We start from the raw sequence: 19,017 nt of genomic DNA, 5'->3' as shown, positions 1-19,017 counted from the left end.
AACACTCTGTGGTAGTTACCCAGGGAAATGGTCACTCCAAACCCTTAACAACAGTGAGGCTCTCTCTCAGTCCTTGGGAAATGGAATCCAGTACAGTAAATCACGGTCATTTGATAAACTTTTTTATTGCTTGGATGTCTATTTTACTCATCTTCAACAGTATCAACAACCATTCTTAAATAGCTGTTTTGAGAATAATAAAAGTTGCTGAAACTTCTGCGGCAAGTTCAAATATCACAAGTGGCTTAAAACTGCTTCAGCCAATTTTCAACAAATAATTATTCCTTATTTATGTTCAAGACCTATTTTTTTTTTAAGATATTTACAGTGTTTTCAGTAGACTCTGATACTGAAGCTAAGGAAAGGTTTATCTTGTTAGAATCTGTCTCTGGAAATATATAAATCTTTCTTGCTAATTCTTTAACTGGGGGATTTTGTTAGGTTGAGTACATTTTTAATAAATCAGCATAGTAAATAATCTGTTTTAGCAAAAATTTCAATAAGGAATATGTGCTCATACGTAAAAATCATTCCTTTAATGGCCAAAAATTAGACATAGTTATTATCAGGCAAAAAAATTAAACTTTTTTATCTGTCACAAGGGGGCAGGGTAGGGTAACAAATGAAAAAGAACAACCAGACATCCAAGTTAACAACCGCGCAGTAAATTTACCATTTTGACAGTGGTCATTAAGCATGACCTGTTAGGTAAAAATCCAAAATGGCAATTGTATCATTGTTATGGGTATCATTACTCTGATTACATGATTGTAAACCAAATTGCATTCTTATTACTGTGTGAGGTTATCTCTACGTTAAGCTTTCGTTTCATCAAAATACTATTAGATTGATGAAACAAAAGCAATTTTTTCTTTAAAATTTGAATTCTGAAATGTAAAACTTAATGATGAGTTTAAATTCTCCTCACTCGTTTTCTCCACTCCCCCTTCACAGCAGATATGCAGAACAGAAATATTCAAGGTTAGATTAAAGACAAAAAACATGAAAAAGAAAATCAGTGGGATCCTCTTCAATTATGATAATTTAATCTTCTACTAGGTTGATGATGTAGCACTTATGTCATTTTGTATCTGTGAGTGAATCATTTAAGACTCCGTACCTCAAATTTTCTTATAGAATAAAGAATTTTCTAGTACTTTTCCAGTTTTACAATTCAGTGAATCTGTGATATGCTATTAACTTATGTGAATCTGCCTGAAATAATAGTCATAGTTTTAAACTTTTACTCATTAATAAATTAAAATATTTTAAATATTTAAATTCTGTTACACACTTAAAAATTTACTAGTAGTTTTCAAATATACATAGAGGTATATGTCTTACGCGGACAACTTGCCAACTTGAAATTTTTAAGCCACCAGAGGGCAACATTTGTTGATAAAACTGCTGGAGACTAACCAGCTCTGTGGGGTACCTACAGAGGAGGGTGGGGAGGGTGGCAGGTGGGTGTCAGAGACTAGAAACTTTTAATTAAATGGAACCAGTTACATCCTACAATCTGATAAAGCAATAATCCTCAAGGAGGTGGGACATAAATGCATGAAGTATGGAAGCTTTAATTCAAATTTCTGCCATGAATGTTGAGCAAGTTGCTCAGTAGCAAGCACTTAGTATTGCCTGTTTGTGTCTTGTACATATATTTATCAGGCAAGGGATATGACTCAATGATATTTGATTTAAGATAAGAGTGAAAATAGGGCAAAAGTAAGTGGGTCAATTATTTAAAGAAAGTTGCAGATAGAGGAAGAATACTATTGAGGTTGAGGAAACATGGAGTGTGGGCAGCCAGCAGGGGAGACTCAGTATTGATGACTCTGTTGGGATAAATGAGGCCACAGCAGAAGTAACAGGAAGATGAGAGGGAGAGGAGGAGGAATTGATTGGAAGCCACAGAATGGAATCTAAAATTGTAAGGAGTTACCTTGATTTACTCAGTTTGGGTTTTGGGTTCTGATTGTTGTTTCTCCTAGTAAGTTATTGCTGTTTCCCTTATGAAGGACATAAGCATAAACCAGTAATGACTGGTCTTGTTTATGTGAATTTTTATTTGTTTGTTTATTTTTTTGTTTTTACTGTTGCCTCATGCATGGAAGAAATTTCAGAATTTGGTGATCTACATTGGAGTTTAGCAGATACCCACGGAAGTTTAGAGTTTAGTACTGCAGTGAAGAGCATCATGTGCAAGGTGGTAGTTGCTGGTTTATTGAAAACATGAGGGTCAATAACCTAAAGGCAGTGAGGATAGTTGGTAGCAAGACTGAGATGAGCTGAATGGGGCAGCAGAGTGAGTGCATGGTTTTGACGTGGAGCACTGCTCAGAGAGGATGAGGTCTGAGCATAGGGATTTTGGTGGAGAGCAGATGGTAAGAAGTTTAAGGGCCAAGAATATAAGGATGAAGATGTAATCTGATTTTCCAACATTCATTGTATGTATGCATATCAAATTTCAAATTTCATAGAGAAAACAAGGATGAAGTAAACAAGGTTAATTTAGTTGTAAAGAGAGAGCCACAGCTAGGAATAAGAATCATCTTGCAGCTGTTTGTAACACCTAGCACAGTGTCAAGTACATGCTAAGCATTCAATAAGTAGGTGCTGATTTTATTGCAATGAAGACAATAGCTTGAGACTGTATTGGTAACATTTAATTATAACCAAGAATTAAGTCAGTAGAAAATAAGAAAGGTTAACTTTTTCATATGGATTAAGCAGTTCATGGGCTATAGCAAAGAGATCAGATTGCAAAATGATAAGATAACTAAGGAATATTAAGGGGGAAGGATCAAAAGGAAACATTATAGACAAAACTGTGGCAAAATGAAATTTACTGCTGATTTATTTTGTTTACTTCAGTGATTTCCAAAAGGAATTTTGATCAAATGTTACTTTGTTGTGCTCTCAACAAACCAATAATAGAACCATTTGAACACTAAGATCCTCGGGCAGGTCCAAGAGTGGAGACTTGACTTGTTCCCCACTGAATTCCCAAAACCTAATACCATGCCTGGCATATGGTAGATGTTCAATAAATTACTGTTAACCAAATTAGCAATAGATTAGATAAAAGTGGCTAAGGGGCCAGCCTGGTGGCATAGTTGTTAAGCTCATGCACTCTGCTTCGGTGGCCTGGAGTTCACAAGTTTGGATCCCAGGCGTGGACCTATGCACCACTCATCAAGCCATGCTGTGGTGGCGTCCCACATACAAAATAGAGGAAGATGGGCACAGATGTTAGCCCAGGGCCAATATTCCTCAGCAAAAAGAGGAGAATTTGCCACAGATGTTAGCTCAGGGCTAATCTTCCTCACCAAAAAAAAAAAAAAAACCTAAATACATTTGACTGTGTATATTTGCCTGACTGTGTGTGTGTATTATAGTCATTTAAATATATGTTTCTTTGGGAAGGCAAATTTAAATTAATAAATAATATTTCTTATAAGATGATGAAATTCAACTAGTCATTCACCTTTAACATACAACTTATTTTACAGCACTGCTATACTTGGCACATAAAGAAAATGGATAATAACCAGATTTTCATGTATGAAGTTAATGAGAATAAAATAAACCAGTGAGCTAAGATTAGGATGATAGAAATTGAAAAGGGATTACACAGGGGATGAAATAATTTTAAGGATATTCTAATGCCTAAAATATTGTGTTACTTAAATGAGATAATGGATATAAAGTGTCGAGTACAGACCTATATGCATAACAGAAACTCAGCTTACTTATGGGTTTCTTTAAATATTTTATAAAGATGTATTTAAAACCTATTTCCCAGACACTGGGCAGGTCATACTGAGAGAGAGGAAGATTTAAGAAACAGCAACATAGACTTGCCATTGATGATCTCAGAGGAGTAGATTTAAATGTACAAACTGATTTCATAATGCAAGGAAAAGGTGTCACAAGCTGTACTTTTTACAGTGTCATTATCTCTTGGCTTTTTTACACGATTGTGTATTTTAACAGTGGTAAAATGTCTTATTCACAGTGGTATTTCCAGAGACAAAGCCAAGTGATTTTTTTTTCCCGTCTAGAATTGCTATGTTTCTTGCTTCTTATCATTATCCCTTTGCACTTTGAATTAAAGTTTTAAATCAATTTAAGGTGGCACACTCAGAATGTCTTGAAGTAAAAGGATATTGAATATGTAGCACTCTTTATGTGCTCTTGATGAATAAAATTATTTTATTGAGTCCATTCAGCTAGAAAATTCTTCTAAATATTTTATATGTATTAACTTATTTAATCTTGGTGATAGTAGGAGGAAAGTGCTGTTGTTATCCATGTTTTACATATTAAGAAATCAAGTCACAGAGAGATTGTTATTTGCCCAAGGCAGGGGCAAAGTGTTATTTGCCCAAGGCAGGGGCAAAGAACTTATAAAAGATCTGTAGCTTTTATTCCATGTGCTATATTGAATAAAATGAAGCCAATTGTGGATCCATCAGTCTCTTTCCTATGTATCCCACCTTATTCTATGAAGGATTTTAGATCTTTTTCAAGAAAAAAATAAGTTGGAAATATTGTTGTCTGTATTGTAATTACATGTTTACTAGCTGCCATTTGTTGAGCACGAGCCTCGATGCTTTACACACATTATTTCATTAATTCTCGCAGCGATACTTCAAAATCAGTGCTATTTCTATTGAACAGAGGAGGAGGCAGAGGGTGAGAGCAATTTGTCCAGAGTCATAGCAATAGTAAAAGTTGGAGCTTGGATCTAACCCAGGTCTGTCGAATTGTAATGTCTTTGCTCAGGAAATACATAGATCAAATCGAAAAGCAAGAAGCGCAGGAGAATGTGTGGAAAGACCAGCAGGTTATAAGGTATCACACAGAATGTAAGCCCATGGCAATCCGTCTTCCCTGACTGACTCATGCTCTTTTTGACGTGTCAGTATGTTTTTTTGTAAATGACTCAACTGATGCATAATACTTATTCTATTAAATATATATAGTTTTTTTATTATTCTTATTGATATAATTCATAATGAATTCATATAGAAGCACCCAACTCTTATAATACCTTAGGTTGCATATAATTATGAGATGTGCCCAAATATTGACTAATATTTTCCCTAATCTTGAGTAATATAATCTCTGTGAAACATGTAAATCATGCTTAGTAAGGATAAATTATTACTAGAAGACTAATGAAAATCTTCAGTTTGCTTATGCTTGAGAATAACTCTGCAAATACTATTCTGCTCATCTAATTCACATTCTAAAAAACATGCTACCTTAGCATTTTATTAAAATATGTAATTTGGGCTTTATGATATTTAAAATCTGATTCTTCCATTTAGCATATTCAGTTCTATTGCATGAGATATTAATCAAAGATTTTTAAACTCTCTTTTTCCAAGATGATGTAAGATACTAAGAAAATGTATGCTGCCCTGAATTGTGGTTTTATGCTAACCTACTTTAAATGCATAACTTTCCACTCTTTATTCTCCTCCCTGTTACTTGACATCACCATTTGCTTTTCTTATAGTTTTTCAACAAGCAGAAAACTTTTGTCTTAATTGAACTGCACCAAATCCCCAATTTCACATTCCATGGAACCATTCATTCATTACCAGTAAAAAATTATAGGACCCTACATTTACAACTATCCTATTTATTTTTTAAAATTAATAGATTTAGAATGTTCTTAGTTATAGAAAATATAGAGAGTCTATACATCTTCTTTGTTATGTAAATACGATACATTGAAGGCAAAAGAGAAGCCATTAATTTATCTGTAAAATTAATGCAACAGTCTTTTTCTATCTGTTCCTCATCCCATTAGTCGTCTTGCTTCCATCTTCTATACCCCAGCTCCGCATAGTTTGTAGGAGAGAAAAGTAGGGCGTGTGGTTTTTCCAGTAATAATAGCTTTTACCTATTATGCATTTATAAAAATTTTACTTTATTCCAGCAGAAATATCAGGAATTTAAGAAAGGACCTAAAATAAACAGTAAAGTGACTCCCCAAATAAAAGATGATACCATAACCGGAAAATTTAAATGCAAAATTTTCACATTATTAGTATTTCTGTTCTTTGTATTAAATATTGGCTATGTGTTTAACCAGATAACCAACAATATGTGAATGGTTGGTTACCTTTTCATATCATAAAGCTTTTTAAAGTAACATCAGCATTTCACAGAGCCTTATAGAGTGGGTATTATTTTTTAGTATCATGAAAAAAATATATAGGCATTTCAGAGAAGGAATGAACCAGAGCTGAACTTTTGTTTTATCTTGCTTTTTGTCTAGATCCCACTATGCGTCTAGCATTATTCAAAAATAATGAAAATAAAGTTTCTGATACTTACTATCAAAAAGCATCAAAGAAGGCACAGCCCAGAAGAGATGATTACTTTGAAGGTATGGTTTAATCACAGATACATAGAAAGGTAAAAAGGATAAAGATGGAAAATTGTATTTAAAACAAAATTTTTAAATCCTCAATAGTCCTAGAGTACACATATGTAAAAAATTATGTATAAAATATAATTAAATAAAAGTAAAATATGGCTCTTGGAGCTAAAGTACTAATTTAGTGTATTATTACCATAGTAGTTTAGTATTTGTATCAATGCTCATATAAATTTAAATTCCTTGTATTTTTATGTGAAAGTCTTATAATGCTGTATCATCATTACTAATTTTACTTAAATTTTACACTCACAGATTATATTAGCCTATATCAGTGGAAGTGATCAGATATTGAAATGACATTCTAATATATTTACTGCCAATATACACAAAGTGTATTAAACATTGTGAATTAAACTCTGGAATTTTAAATATTTCACTATATTTGAAGCTGGCCCAACTCACTTCTGGGATGAAAGATTTGTGCATCTAAGTGGCAGATTATATTTCTGATTTCAGCATTCAGAAGAATTGTGGACTTACGTTATTAAACAGAAATATTTAAATGTAATAGAGCAGCAAACATGACTAAAAGCAAGAGTGCCATAGCTTTCTCTTTAATATTAAAATGTCCATCGTTTTACCTATACTTTTGGATTGTAGTTTCTAATAGGAACAAACAGAGTCAAATATATTTGTTCTTTCGGATTTTTTTTTTTTAATTTTTTGTTTATTGCAGTAATTTGAATGGAAGTGAACTTTTTAGAATTTTTAATACTTTGTCTTCTGTACATTTTAAATCTTAAAATTAATGCATTGTCATAGCATAATTGAAAATAGATACTTGTTTTATTTTTCAATATTCTTTTATTATAAAAGTAATATTAAAATATTAACATTTAAGACAAAAATGAATTTTATTTAATTGACATTACATTCTCATCCTTGTTTACATACATATTCAGTTTTTACATATTTGATTCAATATTTTATGATTAATTTTATTTATTTTTTATTATTTTATTAAGGTCACCTTGGTTTATAACATTGTGTAAATTTCAAGTGTACATCATTATATTTTGGATTCTGTATAGACTGCATCATGTTCATCACCAAAAGTCTAATTTCCATCCATCACCATACATATGTGCCCCTTTACCGGTTTCATCCTCTCCCTACTCACTTCCCCTCTGGTAACCATCAATCTGTTCTCCATATCTATGTGTTTATTTATCTTCCTCATAAGAGTGAAATCATACAGTATTTGTCTTTCTCTGTCTGGCTTATTTCACTTAGCATAATACCCTCAAGGTCCATCCATGTTATTGCAAATAGCACAATTTCATCATTTTTTTGGCTGAGTAGTATTCCATTGTATATATATACCACATCTTCTTTAACCATTCATCCATTGATGGGCATTTAGGTTGCTTCCAAGTCTTGGCTATTGTGAATAATGCTGCAATGAACATAGGGGTGCATTTATCTCTTCAAATTAGTGTTTTCATGATTTTGGGTAAATACCCAGAAGTGGAATAGCTGGATGATATGGTATTTCTGTTTTTAATTTGTTGAGAAATCTCCATACTGTTTTCCATAGTGGCTGCACCAGTTTGCATTCCCACATGCAGCGTATGAGGGTTCCCTTTTCTCCACATCCTCTCCAACACTTACTAATTCTTGTCTTTTTAATAATAGCCATTGTGATTGGTGTGAGGTGATATCTCATTGTAGTTTTGGTCTGCATTTCCCTAATAATTAGTGATGTTGAACATATTTCATGTGCCTATTGGTCTTCTGTAAATCTTCTTTGGAAAAAATTTTTTTCATATCCTCTCCCCGTTTTTTGATCAGGTTGTTTTTTGTCATTGAGTTGCATGAGTTCTTTATATATTTTGGAAATTAACCCCTTATCAGATATATGATTTCTAAATATTTTCTCCCAGTTGGTAGGTTGTCTTTTCATTTTGTTGATGGTTTCCTTTGTAGTGCAGAAGCTTTTTAGTTTGGTGTAGTCCCACTTATTTATTTTTTCTTTTGTTTCCTTTGCCTGAGGAGACATAGTATTCAAAAATAGTGCTAAGACCAATGTCAGAGAGGGTACTGCCTATGTTTTCTTCTAGGAGTTTTGTGGTTTCAGATCTTACATACAAGTCTTTAATCCATTTTGAGTTAATTTTTGTGTGTGGTGGAAGATAATGGTCGACTTTTATTTTATTTTATATTTTATATATTTTTATATATATTATATTTTTTATATATTTTATATTCTTTTGCATGTGGCTGTCCAGTTTTCCCACTACTATTTATTGAAGAGACTTTCCTTTCTCCTTTGTGTGTTCTTAGCTCTTTTATTGAAAATTAGCTGTCCGTAGATGTGTGGTTTTATTTCTGGGCTCTCAATTCTGTTCCATTGATCTGTGTGTCTGTTTTTCTGACAGTACCATGCTGTTTTGATTACTATAGCTTTGTGGTACATTTTGAAGTCAGGGATTGTGATACCTCCAGCTTTGTTTTTTTTCCTCAGTATTGCTTTGGCTACTTGGAGTCTTTTATTGTTCCATATATATTTTGGGATTCTTTGTTCTAGAAAATAGATACATTTTGATTTACATTTCTATTCAGTATTGTTTCAAAAATTTGATAAACAGCAATTTTATACTTTTCTAGAGATGTTTATTAAGTATGTAGGGGTGGAAGACATGAGGTCTAGAATTTTCTTTAAAGTGTATAGCAATAAATGTATACGTAGAAATATAGGTAAAGCAAGTTTGGCAAATTGTTTGATCAATAAATGATGGCATATGGAGGTTTGTTTTACCAGTGAATTTTGTTTAATATTTAAAATTTTCCATAGTAAAACATTTTAAAAATTTCATGGCCATTGGAGGTGTCAAAAATCAATATTTAAAAGAATATTTATGGATTAATGTTTTAATAGAATTAATATATGTTTCCAATACAAAGTAAGGCTTGGGTTTTAATCAAGGCTCATTTTCTTGTTACAGTGTTAACTTCCCATTTCATTGTTTTTAAAAGGAAAAGTAGAAAATCTACTAAAATCATTAACCACAGATATTACCTGCTAAATATGAGCATTGTTACTTTAGAAAGGAAATGTGTAGGAAGAAAGATAATTGAGGGATTTTTGCCCTTTAAATTAGTGTGCATCTCAGAATCAGAAAGGAGAAATCCATTCTAACATGTGCTATTGCATTTTCTCTTGTTCTGTGAAATGTGAAGATATGTTACCATCAAGAATAGTATATGTGGGTATTTGGTATATTTGTTGATTTGTGTGCTAATATAAAATATACTAGGAATAGTTCCAATAGTGATATAGATAAAATGGTCTATAGAAGATGGAACATTTCCACATACTTTATTATATAATGTGTATTTTGGGGTTTTTTCCCCCCTATGAAATGGGTTTAGTTTACTTTTTTTTTTTTGGTAACCTCAAGTACATTTGGCATTTCATTAATTTCACTGAATTGTCTTTATGTATGTACCAGATAGTCTGGTGACTAATAGTTATTTTAAGGCTTTTTTTTTTTTTCTGAAGGAATGGGGAGAGAGTGAAGCAAAGATAATTTGATCATTTTTGGCCAGGTTGAACCGCATCTTATCTTTAACTGATGCTCTGGCCTCACCCACCTCCTATACTCACACTCTGATTTTCCGACAGACCACGGAGCCAGCCAGCTTCCAGGTTAGCAGCCTGACTAACCCAACCTCCCAGTACAGGGCGTATTTTAAACCAGGTCTTTTGAGATACAATTTACATAGTATAAAATGCATTCGTTATGAGTACAACTCAATGAATTTCAATGTATTTACAGTTATGCAACCATCACTACAATCTAATTTTATAATGTTGGAAGGACTTTTTTCCCTTAAAAAATTCCAATAAAATTAATAGTTGGGCATCTCACCTCCCCAAAGTGAGGGAAATAAGAATTAAATTTTGCTGTAGGTTTAGGTTGAATGATCCTATCTGGAACAGTATCTCAGCACAGTGGCGTGCCAGCAGTGTCTTATAATTTCCTTGGTTTTGTTGAAATTAGATTATACTGTTATTTGACTATTTCTTTCTATACTGATCATTTATTGTACCAAAACATTTGAGTTTTTAGGAAAACTAAATTTAAAAATACTTTCTTCTCTACTTTGCAATATTGCCTATATGGGGTTTCCATGATTCCTCTTATAAATTGTACTAAAATGCTTTGGTTATTATTGTTGCCTTTATCTTGATGTCACTAGCAGGACAGGGAGGATGGTAGATATACTCTATTGGTCTAGAGTAAAAAATATGCTTAAATTTGAGGAATATGTAATGTGAAATATCAAATTATATTAAATGATATAAAGTAAATAATAAATACCCTTTTAACAGACCATGTTTTACAAACTATTCTTGTATTTTGTCATATTCATGAAATATTGACAATTTTTGTCTAGCTGCCAGATTTAGACCTTTAACCCAATCAAGGCTGAGGAAGATTTGACTACACCTGTTCCCAGTGTAACCTCATGTATGTGCCATGTGTCAAGTATCACTCAGTTCTTTCAATAATACACAACTAAGAGCCTGAGGACTGTGCAGATTCAACACTGGTTTACTTTATTTATTTATTTATTTAGTGTCAGGTACCTGTCTTGGTTTATCCTGCATCACCCATAATCTCTACTTGAGTTTCAATATCTGATCTTGCCTTGGAATTTGAAACACTTTTTTGATTATGACCTTGAATATCTTTCACCGAGTTTCCTTTTTTTGTTTTAAATGTTCCGTTTGGAGCCCTGACATCACTCTTCTATAGCTATCACGAATAGTTTCATGGATGTCAGTGTAGACTCCAGAGTTAGCCTAACACGATTTAAACCTTGATTCCACCATTTATTGGTTGTGTGACCCTGCAGACATTTTTTAACTTCTCTATTTAGTATTAGTAAACAGATATTGTAAAACTGGATACTAATAGTACCTGATTGTTGGGGATTACATGAGATCCTACTCATGAAATGCTTGAGATACACAGTATAAACACATAGTAAGTGCTCAAAACACGTAATTGTCGGCAACATTCCTTTTAAAAGTATAGCTTTGTTTTTTTTTGTCTTGTTTGCGATTGGTAGTATTTATTGTATTTCTTGCTAGGTAGCGTGCTGAGTTTTACTTAAATTCTCAATGATTCGATCTTCTCAGAAACTCTGAAGAATGTACTATAACTGTCAGCATTTTACAGATGAGGAAACTGGTTTTGAGAATTTGCTAAGTGACTTTCCCAAGGTCATGCAGTGAGTAAGTGGCTGAAGGGAAATGGAGATAATTTCTTTATCAAAACAAAGGTAGCAAAAATCAAACAGAACGCAAAGGTTCTGGGCAACCCTGAAATGTATTCAAACTCAGAATCAAAATATTTAAGGGAAAAGAAAGACTATTAAATTAGGCAAAACTCTGGGAAACTAATAATCAATTTTGTTCTTTAATCCTTTCTCATAGCTTGCATTAATATAAGAAACAGTTTACTGCCAACATGGTGATAAATATCAGATTTTGCCCTACTTTTAGCTTCTGTGTCATCTAATATTAATATTATTATGATTACCTAACATTATGAAGTACCAAATCTATTAGACTCTAAGAGAGACCATATTTTCAATCACCTATTTTGATTTCCAGATAGATGAAAACCTCTCCACACAGCCCAAAAGTATTTTTGCTTCATTTATTCGTTTTTATTTATACATAAATTAAATGACTTTCCTGCCCTAATCCGCTGAAATTTTTAAATCTACTATTCCTAAAGCCAATGCCAAATTTGGATTTCTGGCTTTGACCAAGGAAGGCAGCTAGACAAGTCAGGAAAAAAATTGGATCTGTCCCGACAACCTTCTCAGAGAGGCAGGGTTAGCCTTAGCTCCTCCAATCCCTGGGACAGTTTTACTTGATTTTAAAGTCAAGTTTTCTTTAGTCTGATGCTGTCATCAGTAACATGCTTCCTTTTTCTCCTCTTATAAAACTTAAGATTCACACTTACGATATGTCCTATTACGTCACGGATGTTCAAATATTTTTGTATTAAACTTTTGAAAATTGAAGGCCTTAAAAGACCTTTAATCTCTATAATTTTTACTTCAGAGCATTTCTAATCAATTATCTTGTTTAGTGGTATTTTTTACTGCATGATTACAAGCATTTTCTTCTCCAGCTTTCTCTCTTTTAATACCAGCTTAGAGCACAAAGTCACATGATGTAGATTGTTTTAAAGTAGGTCTTGTATTTCCATAGCTGTAGAGAGGACTTGTTAGTAGCGCCAATGCAACTGGGTAGTAAGAGCTGGTAGAATAAATGCCACAGGGTATATACAGGCAACCAAAGACTACCCGAAGGCATGCTCTGAAGAAGAGATACTCATGGTCTTATTTCTACTAAGCAAGACTCAATGTTAGTCAAAGTGTAATGTAATACGCTATAATAAAATAGAATAGTCTTTTTACTCTTGCCTGTCATTTACCATTTGTACCAGGCTTTGTTCCAAGTGTTTTATCTATAATATATAATGAAATCCTCACTATAACCTTTTGAGGTAGGAGACAAAACTTTATTCTTTGTAGAAAAGTGAAAATCTGCCTGCACTTACAAGGAATTAAAAATCAACTAGCAAAATCTTGTCTAATTTTTGTATGATCGTTTTTTATTTCTCAACTTGACTAATAGAGAGAAAAGAACCCAGGGAAAGAGTCAATAGCAAAACTAAATAAAATCGAAAAGTAAATTGGAGGCCCAACTTAGAGATAATTGAAGATCAGGAACTGTATTTTAACTTCTTTTTAAAAATCTAATTATGATAGCTTTTTGTATAACTAAGTATCTAAAAATCTTTGCTTGGCCTCCCATTGCACTTAAAACAAAAGCTATACTCCATATCATGGCCCACCTGACTGTAGGTGTCAGATTTCCTTTCTGTCCCTCAAATATGGTAAGCCTTTGCTTTCTTTGGGACTCTTGTACTTCATCTTTTTGCCTGGAAACTCTGCCATCAGCACTTTGCACAAATGGTTCCTCTCATTGTTGAGTTTGCATTTCTAGTCCCGTCAGCGGGCTTTTCCTTACTGCACTCTCTAAAGTAACATTTCCTCTATACCCAGTTACTCTCTCACATGGCACCTGCCACAGTCATGGCATTTACCTGCTATTGTCTTATTTATTAGCCTAAACTGTTACTTATATGTTGTGTTTCCACCAATAGAATACAAGTTTCATGAAAGGAGAACCATGTTAGTGTCATTCACTGTTGTATCCTCAGCATCTAGAGCAGAACCCAGTATATGGTTGGTACTCAATAAATATTTGAATAAGAAAGAAAATAAGTGTATATGACGTCCTTAAATTAAAACTCCCTAAATCTATTCTAGGCACTATTATACCATTAATAATATAAGGTTTGGAATCATTTCAATTTTCTATAGAGAAAAATCTGATTAGGGAATTTAGTCCAGTGAAGCACAAAACAAACGTAATTTTTAAAAAATTCTTCATCTGTGGATAATGGAGATTCAGGGAATGGCAATCCAGAGTCACAGAAGCTGATTCAACTCTTCTGTATCCACATCAGTTATAAGTAGTTTGTATTTTCTAATTTCACCCCGAATTCAACCATAATAGAATATATATAATATATTCCAAAGTGTATATTTATATGTACATATATATATACCTTATATATGTATGATTTACATACATATAAATATATAATAGACATATATACACTCTATGTATGTTTCATGTGTATATATATATATATGATGTATATACTGTTAAAAAATAAGAAAGCGTTTCAGAGCTCTTAGAGTTCTTTGAAATGGACCATGATATGTAGACTGTGAGATATTATTAGTTTATTTTTCATTAAAAAAATACAAGAGACTTCCACATCTGGTAATAGAGGACTACGTAGTTCAAACCAACCTTCCTGCAGAAAACAACTTTAAAAGCTGAAAAGCTTATTTTTAAAAAATCTAATTGAAATCATTGGAGAACTAACAACTAACTAAAGAATTCAGGAGTCAAGAAGGAAATCCAGAGAGCTGAGATGCTGAGCAAAGCTTTTGATAATGTCACCAGTCTAGGTGAACAGCAAATGGACTTTCTATTAACCTCTTGCCAGAAACAAACATAAACCATCTCCAAAAATAGATAACATCATCCTATGCTTCAAATTATCTCTACATTTTTTCGTGTACAATATTTGACACACAATAAAAAAAATAGGCATAGAAGATGAGACAACATCATTGAACACCACGGGAAACAATAGAAAATAGAAGTAGAGCCAACAAGATTTCAGATAATGGAGACTTTAAACAAAATATACATCATAACTTTAGGGATATAGAAGAAGAAATGGAGAATTTCAGTAGATATTAAACCTATGAAAATATCCAAATGGAAAGCCTATCACTCAAAAGCACAACTGACATTAAGAACTCAATGGATGGGCATAACTACAGGTTAATCAAAACTGCAGAGACAATTAGTGGACTAGAAAATAGCTCTGAAAGAAACATCCAAATTGAAACATGAAATGAAAGAGAATGGAAAATATAGAAAAGAGAAGAGACATGTGAGATACAGCAAAAATATCTAACACACATGTAATTACAGTCCAAGAAGGAGAAATGAAAGAGAATGGTGTAGAAGTAATATTTGAAGAGTTAATGGTTGAGAACTTACTAAAAGCGAGGAAAAACTCCCAAGTTATGGATTCAAGAAACTCCATGAACCACTAAGAAAATATATACAAAGAAAACCACAGTGTAGCACATCATAGTAAAATTGCTAAAAGCTAAAGACGAAGAGAAAAATTTTGAAAAAGCCAGAGAAAAAGTTTATTATCTTCAAAGGAGCAATAATAATAAAGCTGGCTTCTTAATAGAATCCATGAAAGCCAGAAGAAAATTGTTGTGTATTGTGCCCCTCCCTAAATTCATAGGTTGAAGCCCTACACCTCAATCTGACTGTATTTGGAGATAAGGCTTTTAAGGAGGTAGTTAAGGTTGAATGATGTCAGATGGATGGGGCCCTAATCAAATGGGACTGGTATCCTTATCAGAAGAGGAGGAGACACCAGGAGTGTATGCTCACAGAGGAAAGGCATAGCAAGAAGGTGGCCATCGCCAAGCCAAGGAGAGAGGCCTCTGAGAGACTAAACTTACTGTCACCTTGTTCTCAGACTTTCAGCCTCCAAAACTGTGAGAAAATAAATTTCTATTGTTTAAACATCCAGTCTGTGTTATTTTGTTATGTAATGTAATGATATCCTCAGAGTGCTAAAAGAAAATAAGGTAGGGTTAGGGTTAGGGTTACCGCCATGAAAGTCTATACTCAGCAAAACTTTCTTCTTCAAAAATGAAAGCAAGGCACTCATGCCACCCAGCTCCCCACCTGTCGCTTCTCTGTACAGCCACAAGGAAGAAGGGAGAGGACACCTGGACTCCTGAGCCAAAGCTTCACAGAGAAAGTGGGGAAGAACAGTGGTTCTGGGAGAAGCCCATGGCACCCTTTCGTTATCTGTGTTGCTCTGTGCTGCCTGAAAGAAACTTCTCTGCCCAGCTGTATCAGGTGCCCACCTACTTGCTACCTAGGACACTTGCTATATTTCTGGGATAGCCAGTAATCCTATCAAGGTCTCAGAGAATTATTACAACACCTTAGAAAGTTCATCAATAAGGTCAACACCTTAGAAAGTTCATCAATAAGGTCCTTAGTCTTCTAGCTAAAGAAGGCTACATGAGATAACAGAGTAACAATGGATTTGGACTGAGAAGACTTGGGTTTGAATCTTGCATAGATATGCACTAGCTGTATGATCCATGTCTGTGTTTTCTCATCTGTAATTTGGAACACCAATCTTTACTTCTCATGATATTTTGAAAATTAAATGATAATCTATGGTCTTCAGGATAAAGATGATGGATCTGAAAACCCTTACTAAGATTTCAGTGGAGATATTTTTAAGACACATACTAACAAATGTGGGAATATAAGGAAGGGGCAACAGCTATAGAATTTTTTAGGCTAGAAAATGAATATATGAGCCATAAGGAGAAAGAAAAAGCTTAAACCAGCAATGAAATATGAGAACTATCTCAAATTCAAAGTTGCAGGAATTGATGGTATTAGGCCTTCTGGAAGTAAGGTGAAGAGGATAAAAAAATAAATAGGTCTGAATTACCCTTGCAAAATTCTTGAACTTAATTCTTTAGATAGAATAAAACAGAGTCTCTGAACTCAGAAACACCAGGCTTGTTTGAGATTCTTGGCACTTTGCTGAAACTAAGAAGAGTAAGTGTGGGTATACACATTAAATGCCGAGGCCCCATGCCCTCCCCTCGCTCAGCTTCCAGAATGCTGAGAATTATGTTTTTCAGTCACTCGAATGGCCATAACAAAATACCGTAGACTAGGTGGCTTAAAAAACAGAAGTCCAAGATCAGGATGCTTGCTGACTTGGTTGCTGGTGAGAGCTCTTTCTGGCTTGCAGATGGCCACTTTCTTGCTTTGTACACATGCGGCCTTTCCTGGGTGCATTTCTCTCTCTCTCTCAATCTCTCTCTCGCTTTCTCTCTCTCAATTCCTCTTCTTATTGGGCCACTAATCCCATCACGAGGGCCCCATCTTCAAGACCTAATCTAGTCCCTATTACCTGCCAAAGACCCAAAAACTTCAAAAATAAAGACATCAAGATATATGCAGGCCAATAGTAAAAGAAATGACAATTATGGTTGAATGTGGTTGCCTTTAAGAGTGTAAATTGGTGATGAGGAGGGCTAGGGCTGGGGATTACCATCTTCCATTCCTAAAACCATGTACATATATAACCTTGATGAAATTTTTTTAAATGATTAAGTGAGATGTTTTTGAAATCACCCATTAAAAGGCCTGGTTTTTAATAAAAAGTTAATAAATTAAAACATATTAAGGTAAAACAAAGACATTTTTAAAAAAGCAAAGCAGAATTCTTGACCAATAGACCAAGTCTAAAAGCAATACTAAAAGAAGTTCTTCAGGCAAAAGGAAAAGGATTCTAGATGAAATCTTGCAGATATAGAAAGTAATGAAGAGCAAAGAAGGATGAATATGTGGGTAAATCTAAATGAGCATTGACTTAGTCCAGGAGGTCTAACAATGAAAACAATTTCTGGTGAGTTTATAATATTTATAGATGTGGTAACAATAACATTTATACTTTGTTTTTCTTACTTGTGCATCAAATCACTTGCCTAGGATTTTTTTTTTTTTTTTGATGAGTCTTACATTCATCTGTTCCTTTCTATTTTTGCTATCCCCACCGTAGCAGGAACATGTGCACTAGCTTGGGATTAGATAAGACTGAGTTTGGATCACAGCCCAAACTCATGTAATTTTGGTAAAGTTACTTAACCCTTCTATATTTAATTTTCTTGTTAATTAATTGGAGCAAATATCCATACCACATAAAGTCATTGGATAAATTGAATAAAAATGTTTAGAAGATACTAGAATGAGCTAGTCTTTAGAATGTGAGAATTAAGACTTAATTCTTTATCTTCCCTATTTAATCATGATGAATATCTACCATGAGCTTGGCCTTGTGCAAGGAGATGAGGATACAGTGGTGAATGAAATAAATACAGACCATGGGTAATGGAGTTCATTATCTGGCAGCGTGGCAGGGAGTGACTGACATATGTAAATACTCATATAAATGTATAATGACACAATTGAATAAAGTTCTATGGAGGAAAAGTAAGGGAAGCTCATTATGAATCTAGCCCAGAGGGATGAGGGAAGAAGTGACACTTGGGCTGAATTTGAAGTTTGAGTAGGAGTAACTAGGCAAAAAGAGAAGGTGTGTATAATGAATGTTCCAGACCAAAGCATGGGCCTATTGAAAGACTTTGAAGATGGGTAGCTTGGGCCATTCAAGGAACTGAAAGAAGGCTAGTATGGCCAGAGAACAAGGAGAGGGAGGAAGCTGGAGAAGTTGGCAGGGGACAGAACAATTTTAGTCTGTTCTTTTTAGGCCATATTAAGGATTTGGGTTTCTCTCTTCCTAGGACAACTGTCATTGTAAGCAAAAGATTAAATGCTGTGATTTGTCCTTCAAGTAATGATTATGGAACATGTGGTGTGGAGAACAGATAGAAAGGAAACAAGAGTTAACATGTAAGACCAGTTAGAAGGTCATTGCAGTAGTCCAGCATAGAGATGGTAGCTTGGACCAGGAGGAACACAGTAGACGTGGAGAGGTAAGAGGGAAAAAAAAAAGAAATAGTGGTCTTGTGGCCTAGGTATGTTTAACTTCCTTCTCACCTATTGATGAGAAGAATACTTATCCCATAGAGTAGTTGTGAGGAGTGAAATCATTGCCTAGCACAGTGCTCAGTATGTGGCAGCAATCACTGTTTTTATTTCCATTAACATTCCAAACTTCACTATAACTTTCTTTCTCTCTTACTAAACGGTGTCCCACTTCCTTTCCAAGGCTAAAATTTTCATCTTTGCTTTGGATATTATTCTGCCTGATCCCATGATATTGTGCATGTTTAGTTATCTCTTGTCTTTTGTT

The 19,017-nt window shown here is 33.9% G+C and overlaps 1 protein-coding gene across 1 annotated transcript in view; it reads left to right on the top strand.

Annotated features, from left to right (window-relative positions):
- Positions 1-19,017, top strand: part of LRRIQ1 (leucine rich repeats and IQ motif containing 1) — a 208,293-nt gene that overhangs the window by 118,452 nt on the left and 70,824 nt on the right. The window contains exon 23 of the mRNA XM_058568707.1: positions 6,296-6,406. Coding sequence (XP_058424690.1) covers positions 6,296-6,406 — 111 coding nt within the window. The remainder of the gene's footprint in view (positions 1-6,295; positions 6,407-19,017) is intronic.

The sequence above is a fragment of the Diceros bicornis genome, chromosome 25 (assembly GCF_020826845.1).
Source record: "Diceros bicornis minor isolate mBicDic1 chromosome 25, mDicBic1.mat.cur, whole genome shotgun sequence".
NCBI lineage: Eukaryota > Metazoa > Chordata > Mammalia > Perissodactyla > Rhinocerotidae > Diceros > Diceros bicornis.
This window is presented reverse-complemented; position numbering and strand designations above follow the sequence as displayed.